The 15,843-nt window shown below is 39.7% G+C and overlaps 1 protein-coding gene across 2 annotated transcripts in view; it reads left to right on the plus strand.

Annotated features, from left to right (window-relative positions):
- Nurf-38 (Inorganic pyrophosphatase Nurf-38) overlaps window positions 1–13,485 on the plus strand; it is a 28,297-nt gene extending 14,812 nt beyond the window's left edge. Inside the window, exons 1-7 of one of the 2 annotated variants that reach the window (XM_053778758.2) lie at window positions 6,104–6,664; window positions 8,880–8,995; window positions 9,247–9,366; window positions 9,851–9,970; window positions 10,420–10,656; window positions 11,950–12,130; window positions 13,136–13,339. In XM_053778758.2, the coding sequence (XP_053634733.1) occupies window positions 6,172–6,664; window positions 8,880–8,995; window positions 9,247–9,366; window positions 9,851–9,970; window positions 10,420–10,656; window positions 11,950–12,130; window positions 13,136–13,167 (1,299 nt within the window). In that variant the 5' untranslated portion in view covers window positions 6,104–6,171 and the 3' untranslated portion in view covers window positions 13,168–13,339. Of the gene's footprint in view, window positions 1–6,103; window positions 6,665–8,879; window positions 8,996–9,246; window positions 9,367–9,850; window positions 9,971–10,419; window positions 10,657–11,949; window positions 12,131–13,135 lie in introns of those variants that run through there. The other variant, XM_070090709.1, reaches the window with a different exon arrangement.
- The last annotated feature ends 2,358 nt before the right edge of the window (window positions 13,486–15,843 follow it).

The following is a 15,843-nucleotide window of genomic DNA, read 5'->3' on the forward strand; positions in this document are numbered from 1 at the left end:
CCTCTCACACTCTATCCTGCAAATTCCACGCTCTCGCCCCGTCATTTTTATATGTAACTGGTTTTGACGCCCCACCCAGGACTAGTAATAATAACCACCACTGACGGTGTGTTGTGATATGGCCAGAGGAAGGGGACTCATGGAGAACAGGCTTGGTGGCGGGGGAGGGAGGTATGACATAGGGAGGGTGGGATGGCCAGTGAATGGTAAGTTGGCTGGGAAGGACAGAACAGGAAAAGACAGGGTAGGAGGTAGGATGCGCTGCACGGGTGTGTCTGTGATGCACAAGCACACCCATGCAGCGGAATGGGCAAGACGATGACCCATGGCAAGTCCCTCGTAAATATAGCAGGGCTAAACTCTAAACACTAGACCTCGCATGACAGACATGTTACTCTTGAAGAGTTGGCCAATCATTGATAACGTTTTTCAAGGAATTTAAGGTAGATCTCGTAACTGCCGTGTAGGTGAGATTCCTCCACTAAAATGTACATTTGTGGTCAATGGGGCTCATGCTAACCCCTCTAGTGTATGGAAATGTCTATCTTCTGCCCTTGAGCCTTCACCTAAATGTGTAGTGCCTAGTGATAGTTGCCCCTCTTCTCTGGGAGGGGGTGCAACTCTCCCCACGAGATGACTGCCTAGAATCCAGCATTTCTTTCTATATCAATTGTGGGCTATTTTTTTCCTTTTGTTTAAATTTGCTGACTGCCGATGACGCGGAACAAATTATGAATATGGATTGTGACATGTGAAATGCAGTACTTATAATGGTTTTTCGTGCTTGGTGAAAATGTGTCTGTGTGCAATATATGCAGTACAATCGCACAGGTGATCTTAACAAAGAAAGACAAGCCACGGGGGATGGAAATCTTCCGCACACGTCTCGTGAGTCATCCTGGAGGTTACCTGGAGGTTATTCCGGGGATCAACGCCCCCGCGGCCCGGTCCATGACCAGGCCTCCCGATGGATCAAGGCCTGATCAACTAGGCTGTTAATGCTGGCCGCACGCAGTCCAACGTGCGAGCCACAGCCCGGCTGATCCGGCACTGACTTTAGGTATCTGTCCAGCTCTCTTGAAGACAGCCAGGGGTTTATTGGCAATTCCCCTAATGCTTGATGGGAGGCTGTTGAACAGTCTTGGGCCCCGGACACTTATGGTGTTTTCCCTTAGTGTACCAATGGCGCCCCTACTTTTTATTGAGGGCATTTTGCATCGCCTGCCCAGTCTTTTACTTTCGTAGGGAGTGATTTCTGTGTGCAGATTTGGGACCATTCCTTCCAAGATTTTCCAAGTGTAGATTATGATATATCTCTCCCTCCTGCGTTCCAACGAGTACAAGTCAAGTGTTTCCAAGCGTTCCCAGTAGTTAAGGTGCTTGACAGAACTTATACGTGCAGTAAAGGATCTCTGTACACTCTAGATCTGCGATTTCACCTGCTTTGAATGGAGATGTTAATGTACAGCAGTATTCCAGCCTAGAGAGAAAGTGATTTGAAAAGGATCATCATTGGCTTGGCATCTCTCGTTTTGAAAGTTCTCATTATCCATCCTATCATTTTCTTTGCACGTGCGATCGTGGCACTGTTGTGATCCTTGAAAGTGATACCCTCAGACATTACTACTCCCAGGTCTGTAATGTTGCAAGAGTAGCAACAGGTAGAATGAGTTAGTTTTCTCAGTGATGTAACATGGAGGGATATGTTGTGTATCTTTATACGTATATGCTTCTAAACTATTGTATTCTGAGCAGCTCTGCAAAAAGTGATTGTGTGAGTGAGGTGAAAGTGTTGAATGATGATGAAAGTATTTTCATTTTGGGGATTTTTTCTTTTTGGGTCACCCTGCCTCGGTGGGAGACGGCCGACTTGTTAAAATAAATATATATATATTTATATATTTGTATATATATTATATATATTTATATATATATATTATATATATTTATATATTATATATATTTATATATTATATTTATATATATATATATTTATATATATATTATATATATTTATATATACATTTATATATATATTTATATATATATTATATATATATTATATATATTTATATATATTATATATATTATGTTTAAAGGTTGATTTATTGTTTATAAGCCTATCCACTACAAAAGGGCCACTAAGCTTTCGTGTCACCTGTTCATTACCACTCAAAAGTACTTTAATCCCCAAAAAGTAGGGTTTAAACACTACACGCGCGCCTCTCCAGTGTGTGTGTATATATATATATATATATATATATATATATAGATATATATATATATATATATATATATATATATATATATATATATATGTGGGGGGGGGGAAGAGTGAGAGTTTGTCTCGTTCGATAAACTTGAAAAAAAAAAATAAAATGTGTTGGCTATTAGGGGGCGGGGTAAGAGTCGAATGGTTCAGGTAATACGGGTTTTAAAGTACAAAAAATAAAAGTTGGAACGTATTTTCATGTTGCCGCCTGAGAGGAGCAATAGATATTCCTTATTTCCCGGAAAATATTTGTAAATTTTACGGGAGAAACCAAAGTTATGTACCACCCCCGGTTGTCCTTGTGTATTCCTGGTAGACGACTGAAACAATGTCGTCTTCAAACTTGTCGCCTCTCCTTTATAATATTCAGTCTTAAGTTAAAAATATAATTTACATCTAAAAGAGCATAAGAAAGATTACTTTCAAGCGAGATAGATATATATATATATATATATGATATATATGATATATATTGGAGGTACCACCTCTGGAACTGGACTGCGGACCCTCATCACAAAAGAAAAGAATAAACTTTCTTCAGAGAAAACTGGAGGTTCTCCCTGGAGCTGTTTCAGTATTTTCTTCTCCTACCACCCCGTATATTATGTATTCTATGTGAACTTTATTTAAAGACAAAAGACAATACAATGGGGACTAGAACAACATAAATAGCATCTCAGAGCCTACATCTCGAATACTTGGTCCAGCTCCCTGGCGGTGGACTGCGTGCCCAGAATGCTGCAGGCATTTTCCCTCTGGATTGAAACACCTAGTCTCTGAAAAAGGAAGCAGGCTGCTCTGTGATCCTTAGTTCTGTGACAAGCTTTTTCACCCAGCTCTTTGAGGAACGTTAGAGCACACTTGACCCATGCTCTAAGGGGGTCTGACCCTACTGGGATGAAGTTATAGCAAGAGGGCAGACCTTCATATTTACGGTTTTTCTGGGTCTCAGTGTAGCTGGTGGCTCCACCCCCTTTAGCTTCAGAGTATGGCAAGTAGGTGTCTGCCAAAGTGGCGGCACAGGTGTAGTCCCAGGCGATTTGCTTTCCATCCTTCCAGGGTACCATATTGACTCCATCAGGACGCTTTTGACTTCCATCAGACCTCTGTACTTGAGGTTCCCGTTGAGCTGGGCAGTGGTGTGGCGATACCTCTATGATGTCATTGACCTCCTCATGTCTAGCATACTTTCCTTTTGATGCATGACACAAGAGACCATGAAGTCAGAATTGATCAGCTGACGCTCTGCCTCAAATACACGTATGTTTGGTGAGTATGGGGGCGGCTAGGCGAAGAGCAACACCAATCCAAATGGCCTGTGGGTAGAGTCGAGTGCCCAGGGAGGAATTGGGAACAGCTAAAGGGAAATCTGAATGGTGCCTTCATCGCTGGGAGACTAACTTTGTCCTTTCCTGAAGCGTTGGTGAGCATTGTGTTGGCAATTTTTTCCATTATTGGTTTGTCCCAGTTGGACTTTGTGCTCTTTGGGAGGAAGTGGTCTGCTTGAGGGGCCTACAAGGGTGTCCAACAGCATGGCTGCTTCAGTTAACCTGGGGTAATGAACTCCTACCGCACCTCTTAAGCGTTCGGGGACAATCTCCTTGATTAGTCCATTGGAAACCAAACACGAGGACAGAAATTCAGGTAAAGCTACCTGCATTGCCTTGCGCACTTCTACACTTCCCAGTCGCACTGGAAGAGTTGCCTGATTCCATTGCTGGTCTTCTAATGACAGATTCAGGGCCTTGAAGATTGATCTCAGGTGTGAGTCATATTCGTTGAGTGTTGGGTTGTCAAAAGAGGGCCAGCGAGGCTCTCCGCCTCGCTGCCCCAATTCACACAGAATATACGTGTATTTGCGGTGATGCCCAAGCCGACCAATATGGTCTACGTGGTCTTAACTGTTCCAAAACAAAGGGCTGGCATGCAAGACACAATGAAGTCAACGACATCATAAAGAGAACCCTTGCTACAGCTGGACGCCCAGTCGAGAGAGCCCCGATCACTTGCAGCCAACAATACCCACAACCGAGCACACCGGCCCGACGGGATCACCATCTGTCCTTGGAAGAAGAATGGGAAGTTCTTAGCATGGGACTATACCTGCGTGTCGACCCTGGCTGACACCTACATCCGTCAGTGTCGGGCGACAGGGAGTAGTACAAGATCGGCAAGTACAGGGATATGAGCCAACAGTATCAATTTGTCCCAGTTGGATCAGAGACCTTGGGATCATGGGGAAAAAATGCCACACGTTTCCTTAAAGAACTGGGTTCCAGACTCATCGACACAAAGGACCCAAGGGCAACCACTTTCATGTTCCAGCGCCTCAGCGTGGCCATCCAGAGGGGAAATGCCTGCTTCATACTGGGCTCGCGTCCGGCTTTGGAGGATCCGGAGGAGATTTATAATCTTTGATATGTTGTACCAATGTATTCATGTTTGTGTTTCCTGTCAATGTATTCTGTCTATTAATAAAGTTATATATATATATATATATATATATATATATATATATATATATATAATATTATAATTTTTCTGTCCACAACAGGATTCGAAACTGCACACACATCAAAATACTTAATCCACAGCTTAAAGTAGATATTATGTACTTAGGAATACGTATATTATTAACACTTAAGAATTTATTTTAACTAAAGTTGTTTGGTCACCTATAAAAGGTTGATTTTTGGACAGTCATAATTACAGTTTTCTAATGGGGCAGTGTCTTCCCACACTAACATCTATAGGGTGGAGTTTGTATAACTGATCTGCTAAACTTCCTTATAGCCTAGTCTAAATCTAGCAGTGGACACCAACATTTAGTTGATAAATCTTATTACTTCTTAAACACGGGTAAATTATCTGCTAGTTTCTCCGAAATCGCACTTTTTTTTTCCATTTTTTAAAGTTTGTATATTTATATTTGGACAAACCACAATTCTTTTCAGTGATAACTCAACCAAAACATATATTCCCTGAGGTTTGAAGCTGACAATAAAAAACATTGAGTTCGACTTGAATCCCTTTCATAATTTGTGCTACTGTCCGTTCCGGATTCAGAAATTATGCATGTTACACCAGTATCTTTAAGCATTTTATAGCAAGTAATGAAGACGATGAGCAAGCCAAAAAAAAAATCCAAATTTGAGAGCAAGTATTGTAAACCGTAATTTATAAGGTAGGAACCTAGTTATTGTTCACATCTATATTTTATTTGCTCATTCATAATAGCTCTTTCCGCTTTAAGTACCAACTTTCTTATTGATTTTGGTATCGAAGCTTAACATTGGCAATGAGGACACGAGAGCAAAGGTCGCAAGAACAGTGCCTTGAAAAAGCTTACACCTTTACCACTACAGCATCCCAACTTAGGCTAATCAATAACAGTGGGTCATTGCTGTAGTACTAAGAATCTCTGGTCAGTATCATCAAAGCCCTGAGGGGTGATACTTGAGTGGGCGGTGTCAACGTTGAGGCTACCATCCGGTAAAGTAGAGAGTAGGTGGGTGACTTGTGTCTCGGGACGCATATAGAAGGAGGAGGAGGCGAGCAGGAGTGGCAGTACAGCTAAGAGAGACTTCCAGCACTCTTCTCATCCTCACGAGACGCGTAAGAGGACTGAGAGACAGTCCCACCTGCCATACTGAGGAGAACCTCACGACGTCCAGACTATAACAGAATTTTATTGGTGTCTTGGCTGGAACGCTTGTTAAAGACATTTTTATATGGAGTGTCAGCAACCACAGGAGATGTGGTAGGCTGCTTATCCATGGTACTTTTTGTATCGTCTGAAAGACATTGACTTGTGAAGAGATTTTGTAATATATGTGGATGTGTATATAAGTTATTTCATCCACAGACATAATTTATTACTTGTAAATAGTTTCTGAAACATGATGAAGACGGCAGTTATGGTTATGGTGGCGTGTATAGTGTGCCATGGAGTAGATAACATAGTGAAAAATAACATTACTCTAGTACTGCCAGATGGGCGCCTGGTGCCTTGGTGGCCGGCAGTTACCAGTGTTTCTGGTGACCCAGCCTCAGGCATCAAAGTCAGAATTACTACCAAGGTAAACCTCGCACACAACAGACAGACTTCTTCCGTCGACATTCCTATCAAGAAAGTGGGGGTAATGCGAGATGAACAAATAGCTGGAACTGAAGATAGAGGCGATGATAGCGAGGAGATTAAAGATCATATAAAGAAGCCCTGTGTAACTTGTGGGAAGACTTGCACAGATGAGAAGAATGACTCCGGCAAACCAGGAGTGAGGGTGCCCACTGTGGTGGTGTGGGACACCTCCACCAGTCAGTACACGGGTCTCAATCTTAGTGTCATCGAGCGAGGCAGTTTCAACACCCCGTCATACCACATATACTACAGTACGTGTCTCTTACAACTATTTGGGTTTGTTGTTCCTAACAGTTTTATGGCCTGGTAGGTAACGCTCTCCCCTATGTCCGTGGTTCGATCCCAGGTAAGGTGGAAACGGGCGTATTTCCTTACACCTGCTGTCCTGTAAGTAGGTACCTAGGTGTTAGTCGACTAGTGTGGGTAGCATCCTGGGGGACCGGGTTGAGGACCACACTGGAAATAAGTCCTCGATGACATGCAGCCTTTCTTGGGTTATCCTGGGTAGCTAATCCTCCGGGGATAAAAAAAAAAATCCGACGAACAAAATCTTATCTTCGGGGTTGTATAGTTGTGTGTGTGTACACGTACGTACGTCAGTCATACCACATATACTACAGTACGAGTATGTACGTACGTACTCGCATAATTGTGGTTGTAGGGGGTCAGTCATAGCTCCTGGTGCGTGTGCTCGCGCGTGCACGTACATTAGTGGTTGTAGGGGGTCAGTCATAGCTCCTGGTCCCACCTCTTCACTAGACACTGGTGTGTGTATGTATATGCATTATTTTTTTCTCATTCTCTCTCCCCTTCCCTGTTTCTTTTTCTTTCTCTTTCCCACATAAACCAGTTCAATATTTTAGTAGGTGGGGCTCATACTCTGCCATGAAGTTTTAAAAATCTCGCAACACGACATTAATATGCATTAATCCATTACAGTTTAACATAAAAAAATCATAAAACTTCCCGTTAGTTCCTCAGAGTTGTCACTTGGGGGTAGGCCAATTAAAACTAGCTTGATTTTTATGGGGAGAGAGATATATAGAGATAGATAGATATACAGATAGCTACTCACTACAGGTTCGGACTTGCTGAAGTTGGTATTTCTTATTAACAGCTGTCTGGTGAAATAACTTACGAATTCCTTTTAAGTAATTATTTGTTATTGATGAACAGACTTCACATTATGTGCCCATCTTGACCTGACATTTCTGCTGGGTAGAGTAATGGAATTTATCATCCTGAGCAGAGACTTAAGCAGAACAGTGAGAATATTGTTAAGTTTGATTAGGAATGTATCCATTAACTACTGCCTGGATGCTTGGACAGGGTTGTTTAATTGCTGCTTACCATTTTACCTTCATGTAATCTGTTGTTTCTGCTGTATGATAGTTCATTTAAATTATCAGCTTTCTTGTGCGGCAGGATCCTCTGCCTCAAGTCCGATTAAAAAAGATACATCAGTAGTGTGCTGCCACTAATACTGATATATTTACTTGGTTAGACCTTTTTTTTTTTTTTTTTCCCCAAAAAATCTGCCAGAGCAGCTGCTTTATCATACACCTTGTAGCCATTCTATGGAAGGTAGTGCTACAACATATGGAGACAATTTCTAGGAAAAGGAGCTATGAATAGTTATTTAATAAGCCATTAGGTGACTTTTTAGATGTAAGTTTTTATAAAAGATGGCACTGGCGCCATAATGAATGGGGGAGTATGGGCATTGTACGAGCATAATTAGAAATACGTAACTAGTAATTAACATGTTTTATTCGTGAAAAATATGTTGACAATGTGAACAAAAGCTGATAAATTTGGCAGGAATAGTACTAAAAAAATTACTTCTGTCATTTACAGGACAAGATAAAAATTTAAACGTCTGGAGGATAAGTTCGGTGAAGTTTAAAAATGCTAAATCTGTACAGAAGTGGAATTATGTATTGTGCATTGGGTAAGATTTGTTTGTAGCAAGATAAAAGATGGCACTGGCGCCATAATGAATGGGGGAGTATGGGCATTGTACGAGCATAATTAGAAATACGTAACTAGTAATTAACATGTTTTATTCGTGAAAAATATGTTGACAATGTGAACAAAAGCTGATAAATTTGGCAGGAATAGTACTAAAAAGATGACTGTCATTTACAGGACAAGATAAAAATTTAAACGTCTGGAGGATAAGTTCGGTGAAGTTTAAAAATGCTAAATCTGTACAGAAGTGGAATTATGTATTGTGCATTGGGTAAGATTTGTTTGTAGCAAGATATGGGAAAATAGAATAGTCATGGCCAGGATTGGTTTAGCTTGCCTATTTGTGGCAGGTTATTGTAGTAATCCAGGACGGAAAATAAATGTGGAGTGTAACAGAATACAGGACCATACAATTAATACCACAAATATAGTAACTTAAATTTAGTAACTAGCAAAAAAAAAAAAAATAAGCTGATGGTTGTACTGTCTTGGCAGAGAACGAGGATGGGCCGCTGTCTCCATTCCATGATATCCCACTTTTTTCTAATGAAGGAAACAAGATTTTCAATATGGTGGTAGAGGTGCCACGCTGGACCAATGCAAAGATGGAGGTAAGTGGAAGATGACAAATTGAGATGTTTATGTACTGCATGGTGAGAGATACTTGATATAATTATGAAATTTTATCATCGCCTGAGATAGTTTTAGGGTATGTTAGGTAAAAGACACATGTGCAAGTAATGCCACATACATCCTTTTACCAAACATGTTATCGGTAATTCTACCAACATTAGGGTATGTTGAGGCATTGTTTTATTCTGAGTATGGTAAATATAAAGTGATGAGTGCACTTTCCTTACAGATAGCTACGAAGGAGCCCTTGAATCCCATTAAACAGGATGTGAAGAAGGGTAAACTTCGTTTTGTTGCCAACTGTTTCCCTCATCATGGCTACATCTGGAATTATGGTGCCCTTCCCCAGGTCAGTCTGCTTTTATGTTGAGATGAAACAAAGGGAAAAGTCAGTCTTGCCCAGTGTGGGTTTTTGAAATTGTGCTATATATTTGAGGGGCAGTTGTATTGTCAATGCTCTGAATATTCTTGTCTGGCTTCACTGCAACATTTACTATGATATATGCTGTAGTTGACAAACCACCATTAAGTTTTATACATAAAGATTTGTAGATCAAGTAAGATTTGAGAACACGGTAAACTCTCTCATAAAATGGAATATTGAAAATCACGTCCTTGTATGTATGAATTAGCATTATTATAATAAAAGAGGCGCTAAACCTACTAGGGTCATACAATGCTGCGTATGAATTACCAATATGTGAAGAACATGTTGGGGGGAAAAATAGGGAAGTTTCAGAGACCTTCAAATTGGCCAAATTTAAGTATTCCACTAGTTGCAAATTTCTAATTTCTTACCTTACATTTTAGTTAAAAAATCATTTGTATTTTAGACTTGGGAGGACCCCAGCCACATAGACGAAGCTACCGGCTGCAAGGGTGATAATGACCCTATAGATGTGTGTGAAATTGGCTACCGTGTTGCCAAGAGGGGCGAGGTCATTCAAGTTAAGGTAAATAAATTGAACTACACTACAGCCTACCACCACTATTACTACTACTAGAATACACTACTTTCCTCAGAACAGTACTTTTAATTTAATCTATATATTTCTGGTAACTGCATCTAAAGATTGGTTATTGACTTTGCTTTGTTAATAATTCAAAATTACTAGATTCAAAGATATATTGACATTGCATAAGCACTTGATTTTCTATGTTGCTAAAGATCTGTGTAAATCTAGATGCAAATTTACTCAAGAATGGTTGTACTTAATTTCCTTAACTTTGTTTTATTTTCAGTTTCATCACTGCTAGTAGTTTTTATTACCTAGTTTTACCTTGGGATGATCTTGCATGTTTTGTATTTAATTTTTATTGCCAAGAGTGCAGAGAGGGATCTTCCAGGTCAGAACACACTACAGATCTCGAAACTCATTTTACTAGTCTCATTTAATTTCAGGTGCTGGGGACTATAGCCCTAATTGACGAAGGAGAAACAGATTGGAAGCTCATTGCCATTGATGTTAACGATCCCTTAGCACCACAGCTGAGTGACATATCTGATGTGGAGAAGCACATGCCTGGCTTCTTGAAAGCCACTGTGGAATGGTTCAGGATCTACAAGATACCAGATGGAAAGCCTGAAAACCAGTTTGCATTTAATGGAGTGGCGAAGGATAGAGACTTCGCTCATAAGGTTTGTACATGTCTCCTTTGCCCACAGAGAAGTTTAAATATTATTGATACCCTTAGCTTGGTAAGGACTGGAAGACACACTTAGTCAAATTTTAAAGCATGGTTTATATAGGTTAGGGTCTGGGCTACTGCTGTAAAGCAAAAATTTCTGTAAAGTGAAACATAGCCTTTTTTTCATTTTCAAATGCATATAAAAGCTTGATAATATGTTTACATTATCATATTAATTGAGCAATAGAGCTAGGCTTAAAAAATGTATATACAGTACACACATTAGTTACCTTTTTAAAATATTTTTGTCCTTAGCTTGTAGTGAGTGGTGAATATATTTACTCTAGGAAGCCTAAATGAATGAAGAGTGGTTAAAATTGAAAACTACTGTATTATTGGAATGCCGTAAAGCGAAGCACTGTAAAGCTGAGCCCTCCTGTATAAGAATAGACTTGGGAATATTTTGATGCAGTCAAACTGCCATGATGCTGGTAGATATATTCATGGAAAAGCAACAAAATAGAAGGGGATGATACCTTTCCATTATATACATAGCCATTCAGAATGTGTAACTAGATATTAGTGACTGTTATAATGACACTATGACCACAATGTGTTAATTTTCCTATGATGTATAGAAATATACATGGACGAATCTCGTTAGGCTAGCATGGTCATCAGATAACTATTTGGCCTGCTTGCCATGGCTTTGAGTCCTACATGCAGCAAGTCTGTACTGATGTTTAGGTTACCATAATGGTGCAAGATATTAGATAATTTTATAACTGCAATTTCATAGCCTTGACATTTATATTGGATAAATGCAAGGCATCTGGCAGATATTTGGTAGGTGCTGTATTAATCTTGGAACTTCCTGTTGATGAGCCTTTATATTGTATTTTAGTACATTAATTCTTTTAGTAAAGTACAGTAGGACCCCCATATTCTCAGGGGTCCTATTGTACTGAAACTGCAGATAGTAAACCCTACATGTAAGTCCTATACATACCTATTATGAAATTTAATTGATAAATTATGCACAATAAATGGAGAATTATCACATTTACACTGATGAGAAGCACTTTGTGGCTTTGAAGAACTGCCAGCTTCTCTACATTTGGACTTCAGGGCCATTATTATGCAAAATAGAGGCATTTTGGGGCCACAGTAAACTGTGGATAACTGAAACTGTGGAGACCGAATCGGTGGATACAGGGGTTCTATTGTACTTAGCTGGTATGGTAAAAGGAAATAAATTGCTTTGCATTTAGAGTAGATAGTGCAAAGTTATTTTTTATTTCAGATAATCATGGAGACCCATGAAGCATGGCAAAATTTAGTAGAGGGCAAATCTGATGCTGGTGGACTGAGTACCAGCTGTGTTTCTGTTCCAAACTCGGCAAGTAAACTTTCTGTACCTGAAGCACAGAGTGTTGTGGAAGAATCTCCTGAACCAAGCCCTGGACAGCCTTTGGATCCTAAGGGTTAGTACCCACTTAACTGTAACTTCTTTACCCAGCTTTCAAAGTCCAGGCATTCTACAGGCAAGCACAAATAGTATTAATAAGGTAACCATTTTGAATTTGACATTGTATCTAATGCCTCTTCATTACAGTACATACTAAACACCCTCATAAGGGGGTGTTATCTTTTAAAACTAGTTTCCAAATGCTGAGCTGATCATTCTGACCAATATTTACTGAGTATTAGTAGTTTGTGTAATGGTACATATTGTATAGGGCAGAATATTTCAATAGCTTTGGGACATTCATTTTTCAGCTGGCAGTGATTTAGTTTTTGGATACAAATGTGCAACACCAGTGGTACTGAAGAAATGACAAGTGCAGTGCAAGCTTATATTAATTTTTTTTTCCGTTTAGAGCTTTAAAGTTGGTACAAAGGATATAAGAATGTGCGCATGTGTGCTCGTCCATGCATTTGCTCATGTCTTGCCTAGCCTGAGAATCAAACCTAGATCTTGTCGTGTAGGAGCCAAGCACTACCACTGAGCAATAGCTCATTACATTTATGATAGCAAGGAGACTAATAATTCCAGTAATTGCAGTACATGCATCAGTGCTGCATGAATAAATAAGGGAAAAGTGAAATATTTCTAGGGAAGGTGAAATGGGATATACTACATTGTTACCCTAGGGCAGGGGGTGGGCAACCTTTTTAAGTGTGCATACCAAAGTCAGCCATATCTTTGATACAAAATCTCTGGAAACATATGGGGACTATTTTCCCCGTTTTTCTTGGAATGGATATGTGATAATGTCGCAATTTATTTTGTTTGAGACGAGACCAGGGGTTAGCATGCCGGAAAGAAGTCGTTGGCGTACCAGGTTTGGCATGCGTGCCAAAGCCGAGTTGCTTTGCTAGGGCAAAGCAACTCTGCATTTTCTCCTTTATTTTTAGGCGACAAAATAAGCTGTGTGCTATAATCCTAATGTAAAATAATTTAATATAATTTAACCTTCTAATTTCAGTTGACCTCTGGCACTACATCAGTCTCAAGTGAAATGGATCTCCCAGTTGTGATATTTCTCAATTGAATACTTCCCTAATCAGAATAATTTCCAGTCTGTGATGCCCACCTTTGCTCTTATCCTCACAAATTGTTAATATCCACTTGGCTTGACAGTACACAAGTGTTGTATAGTATTTAATATAGAACTACCCATTCTGATTTATCTTGATTTTGCATTTCAAAATTTGTTGAAGCAACAGATATTCTAATGTATGGATTAGAGTATAACAGAACATAATGAAGTTTAAGTATGATCTAATCTTATTCCTCTGAATTTTATTAATATAATAAATTTTAGTTATACTGTAACAGCAGATAATTATCCAAAAAAATCTGTTGGATGCACATCTCAACAAACAGCAATTTGAAGATAATGCCAGTGTCCTTAATAAAAACAAAAAGGCTTGTAGGTCATGATCTTATTCTCTTCTCACTTAGTGACGTACTCGCTTACCGATGCCTTGGACTTACGACAGGCTCTGACCAGTATTCATACCCTAAATAATGTATATTAATCCTGATTTCCTCTATTCTATTTATTTCGGTATATGGAACACTACTGTATAAACATTTAAAAATATAGCAGAAATGTTATAAATGGTGCAAAGGTGACATTAAAATAATATCAAAGATGGTCGACACAAACTCGCTACTATTATAGAGCCCTTTGCCAGAACCAAGGACCTTCCTAATTATTATTATTATAATCAAAAAGAAGCGCTAAGCCACAAGGGCTATACAGCAGGACCTTCCTAAAAGTTTAAAAAAAAAAAAAAAAAAAAGCCTCGCAGGTTTATCTCCTGCTGTGAATACAGTAAATGGAAAGTTAACTTCCTGTGAGAGTGGCTACTGAGTACACAGCAGTTACCAGTAAGAACTTTCTTGTACAGTTGCAGACAGATTATGATAATCATGGGGGGGGGGGGATGGAAGATATTCAGGGAACTGGAGCACAGATCCAATTTCCTAGATCAAGAGCCCCTCACCAGCATCAAGGAACCTCCTTTGAAAAGAGTTGCAGAAAGAAGTTTCTATCCTCTGCTGGGCAGAAGTGACATCTGGCAACTCAGATGTAGTAAACTGAGGAGTAAAGACTAACTTTCATGAATGAATTAATTCAACTTTTAATGGCAATGGTGACTGGTTGACAAATTGAACTGCTGGTACTTTGTGTATCTATATAAAAGTAGATTTATGAATGCAGATATGTATTAATTGCCATTTGGATATTATATCCAATTTTATAAAATCGTAAAAAATGTTTGAAAAGGTGACCGAATATATTGAAAGGAAGTGTCATGATGGTATGTCCATAACAATCATACACCAATCGTATCTATTTGTGTGAAGCATAATTTTGCTTTAAGAGTTGGTCCCCTTAGATGCTTAGTGGGATTAGCACTAAGATATGAATGTAATAATAATGAGGCTGTCTACATAATGTCTTGCAGGATATTGGTAATTTATATAATGCAGCACTTTTATGTTATTTTTCAACATGTAAATAATAGCATTTGCCTGTCCTGGAGGTGGGAAGTATAGTGCCTGCACCTCAAAGGGGATTTGGGATATTTGCTGTTGAGCAGGACATTTAAACTGCCATATCTACAATTATTATTATAATCAAAAAGAAGCACTAAGCCACAAGGGCTATACAGCACCATATCTACAAGCCTCTGGTGAGTGAATGATTGTGAAAGTGGTTCTTTTCCAGGCCACCCTGCCTCTGTGGGAGACAGCCAGCATGTTAAGAAAAAAAAATACAAATTACATATGTACATGTATACGTATTTTTTTTTTTTTAACACATCGGCCGTTTCCCACCAAGGCAGGGTGATCAAAAAAAAAAAAGCCTAAAAAGAAACACTTTCATTATCACTGGCACATTATTATTATAATCAAAGGGAAGCGCTAAACCCAGAGGATTATACAGCGCCTGGGGGGGGGGATGGGGAAGGAAGTCAGGCTTAATTTGGGGATTATTATTATAATCAAGGGGAAGCACTAAACCCGTAGGATTATACAGCGCCTATGGGGGGATGGAAGGCATTCAGGCTTAATTCAGGGAACTGGAGCACAGATCCAATTCCCTAGATCAAGAGCCCCTCACCAGCGTCAAGGAGCCTTCCTTGAGGGGTTAATTTGGGGAACTGGAGCACAGATCCAATTCCCTAAATCAAGAGCCCCTCACCAACATCAAGGAACCTTCCTTGAGGGGAGCACTGGCACATAATCAGTCTTTCCAGAGGCACCCAGATACGACGGTTTAGTCACTCTGAAGTGCCAATATCCCAAACCCCTCCTCTAAAGTGCAGACACTGTACTTCCTATTTCCCACAAACTCTGATGATGATGCCTCTAGCACTCCTCACAGCCCTATCTACCTCACTTTCTTGTTACCTTTCTACCCCTGCAATATCCACTGCCCTGCTGCACTCCATGACCTAATAATAATCCCCCTCTTGCTACCCAATACCCCTGCATCCTTCCCTACCCTGCTGCACTGTTGACCCTTGTAATTTAGCACTTTTTGATAACTTCCCATTTCTAGGACAAGTCCAACTAACTGGTTTCCCTGAATCCCTTTACAAAATATTTATATTTTAACCCTCTTCCTGTAGTGTAGTGTGCTGAATAAAGGTTACTACATTAGGGGTTAAAATTGGG

Source organism: Cherax quadricarinatus, chromosome 32 (assembly GCF_038502225.1).
Source record: "Cherax quadricarinatus isolate ZL_2023a chromosome 32, ASM3850222v1, whole genome shotgun sequence".
Classification (NCBI taxonomy): domain Eukaryota; kingdom Metazoa; phylum Arthropoda; class Malacostraca; order Decapoda; family Parastacidae; genus Cherax; species Cherax quadricarinatus.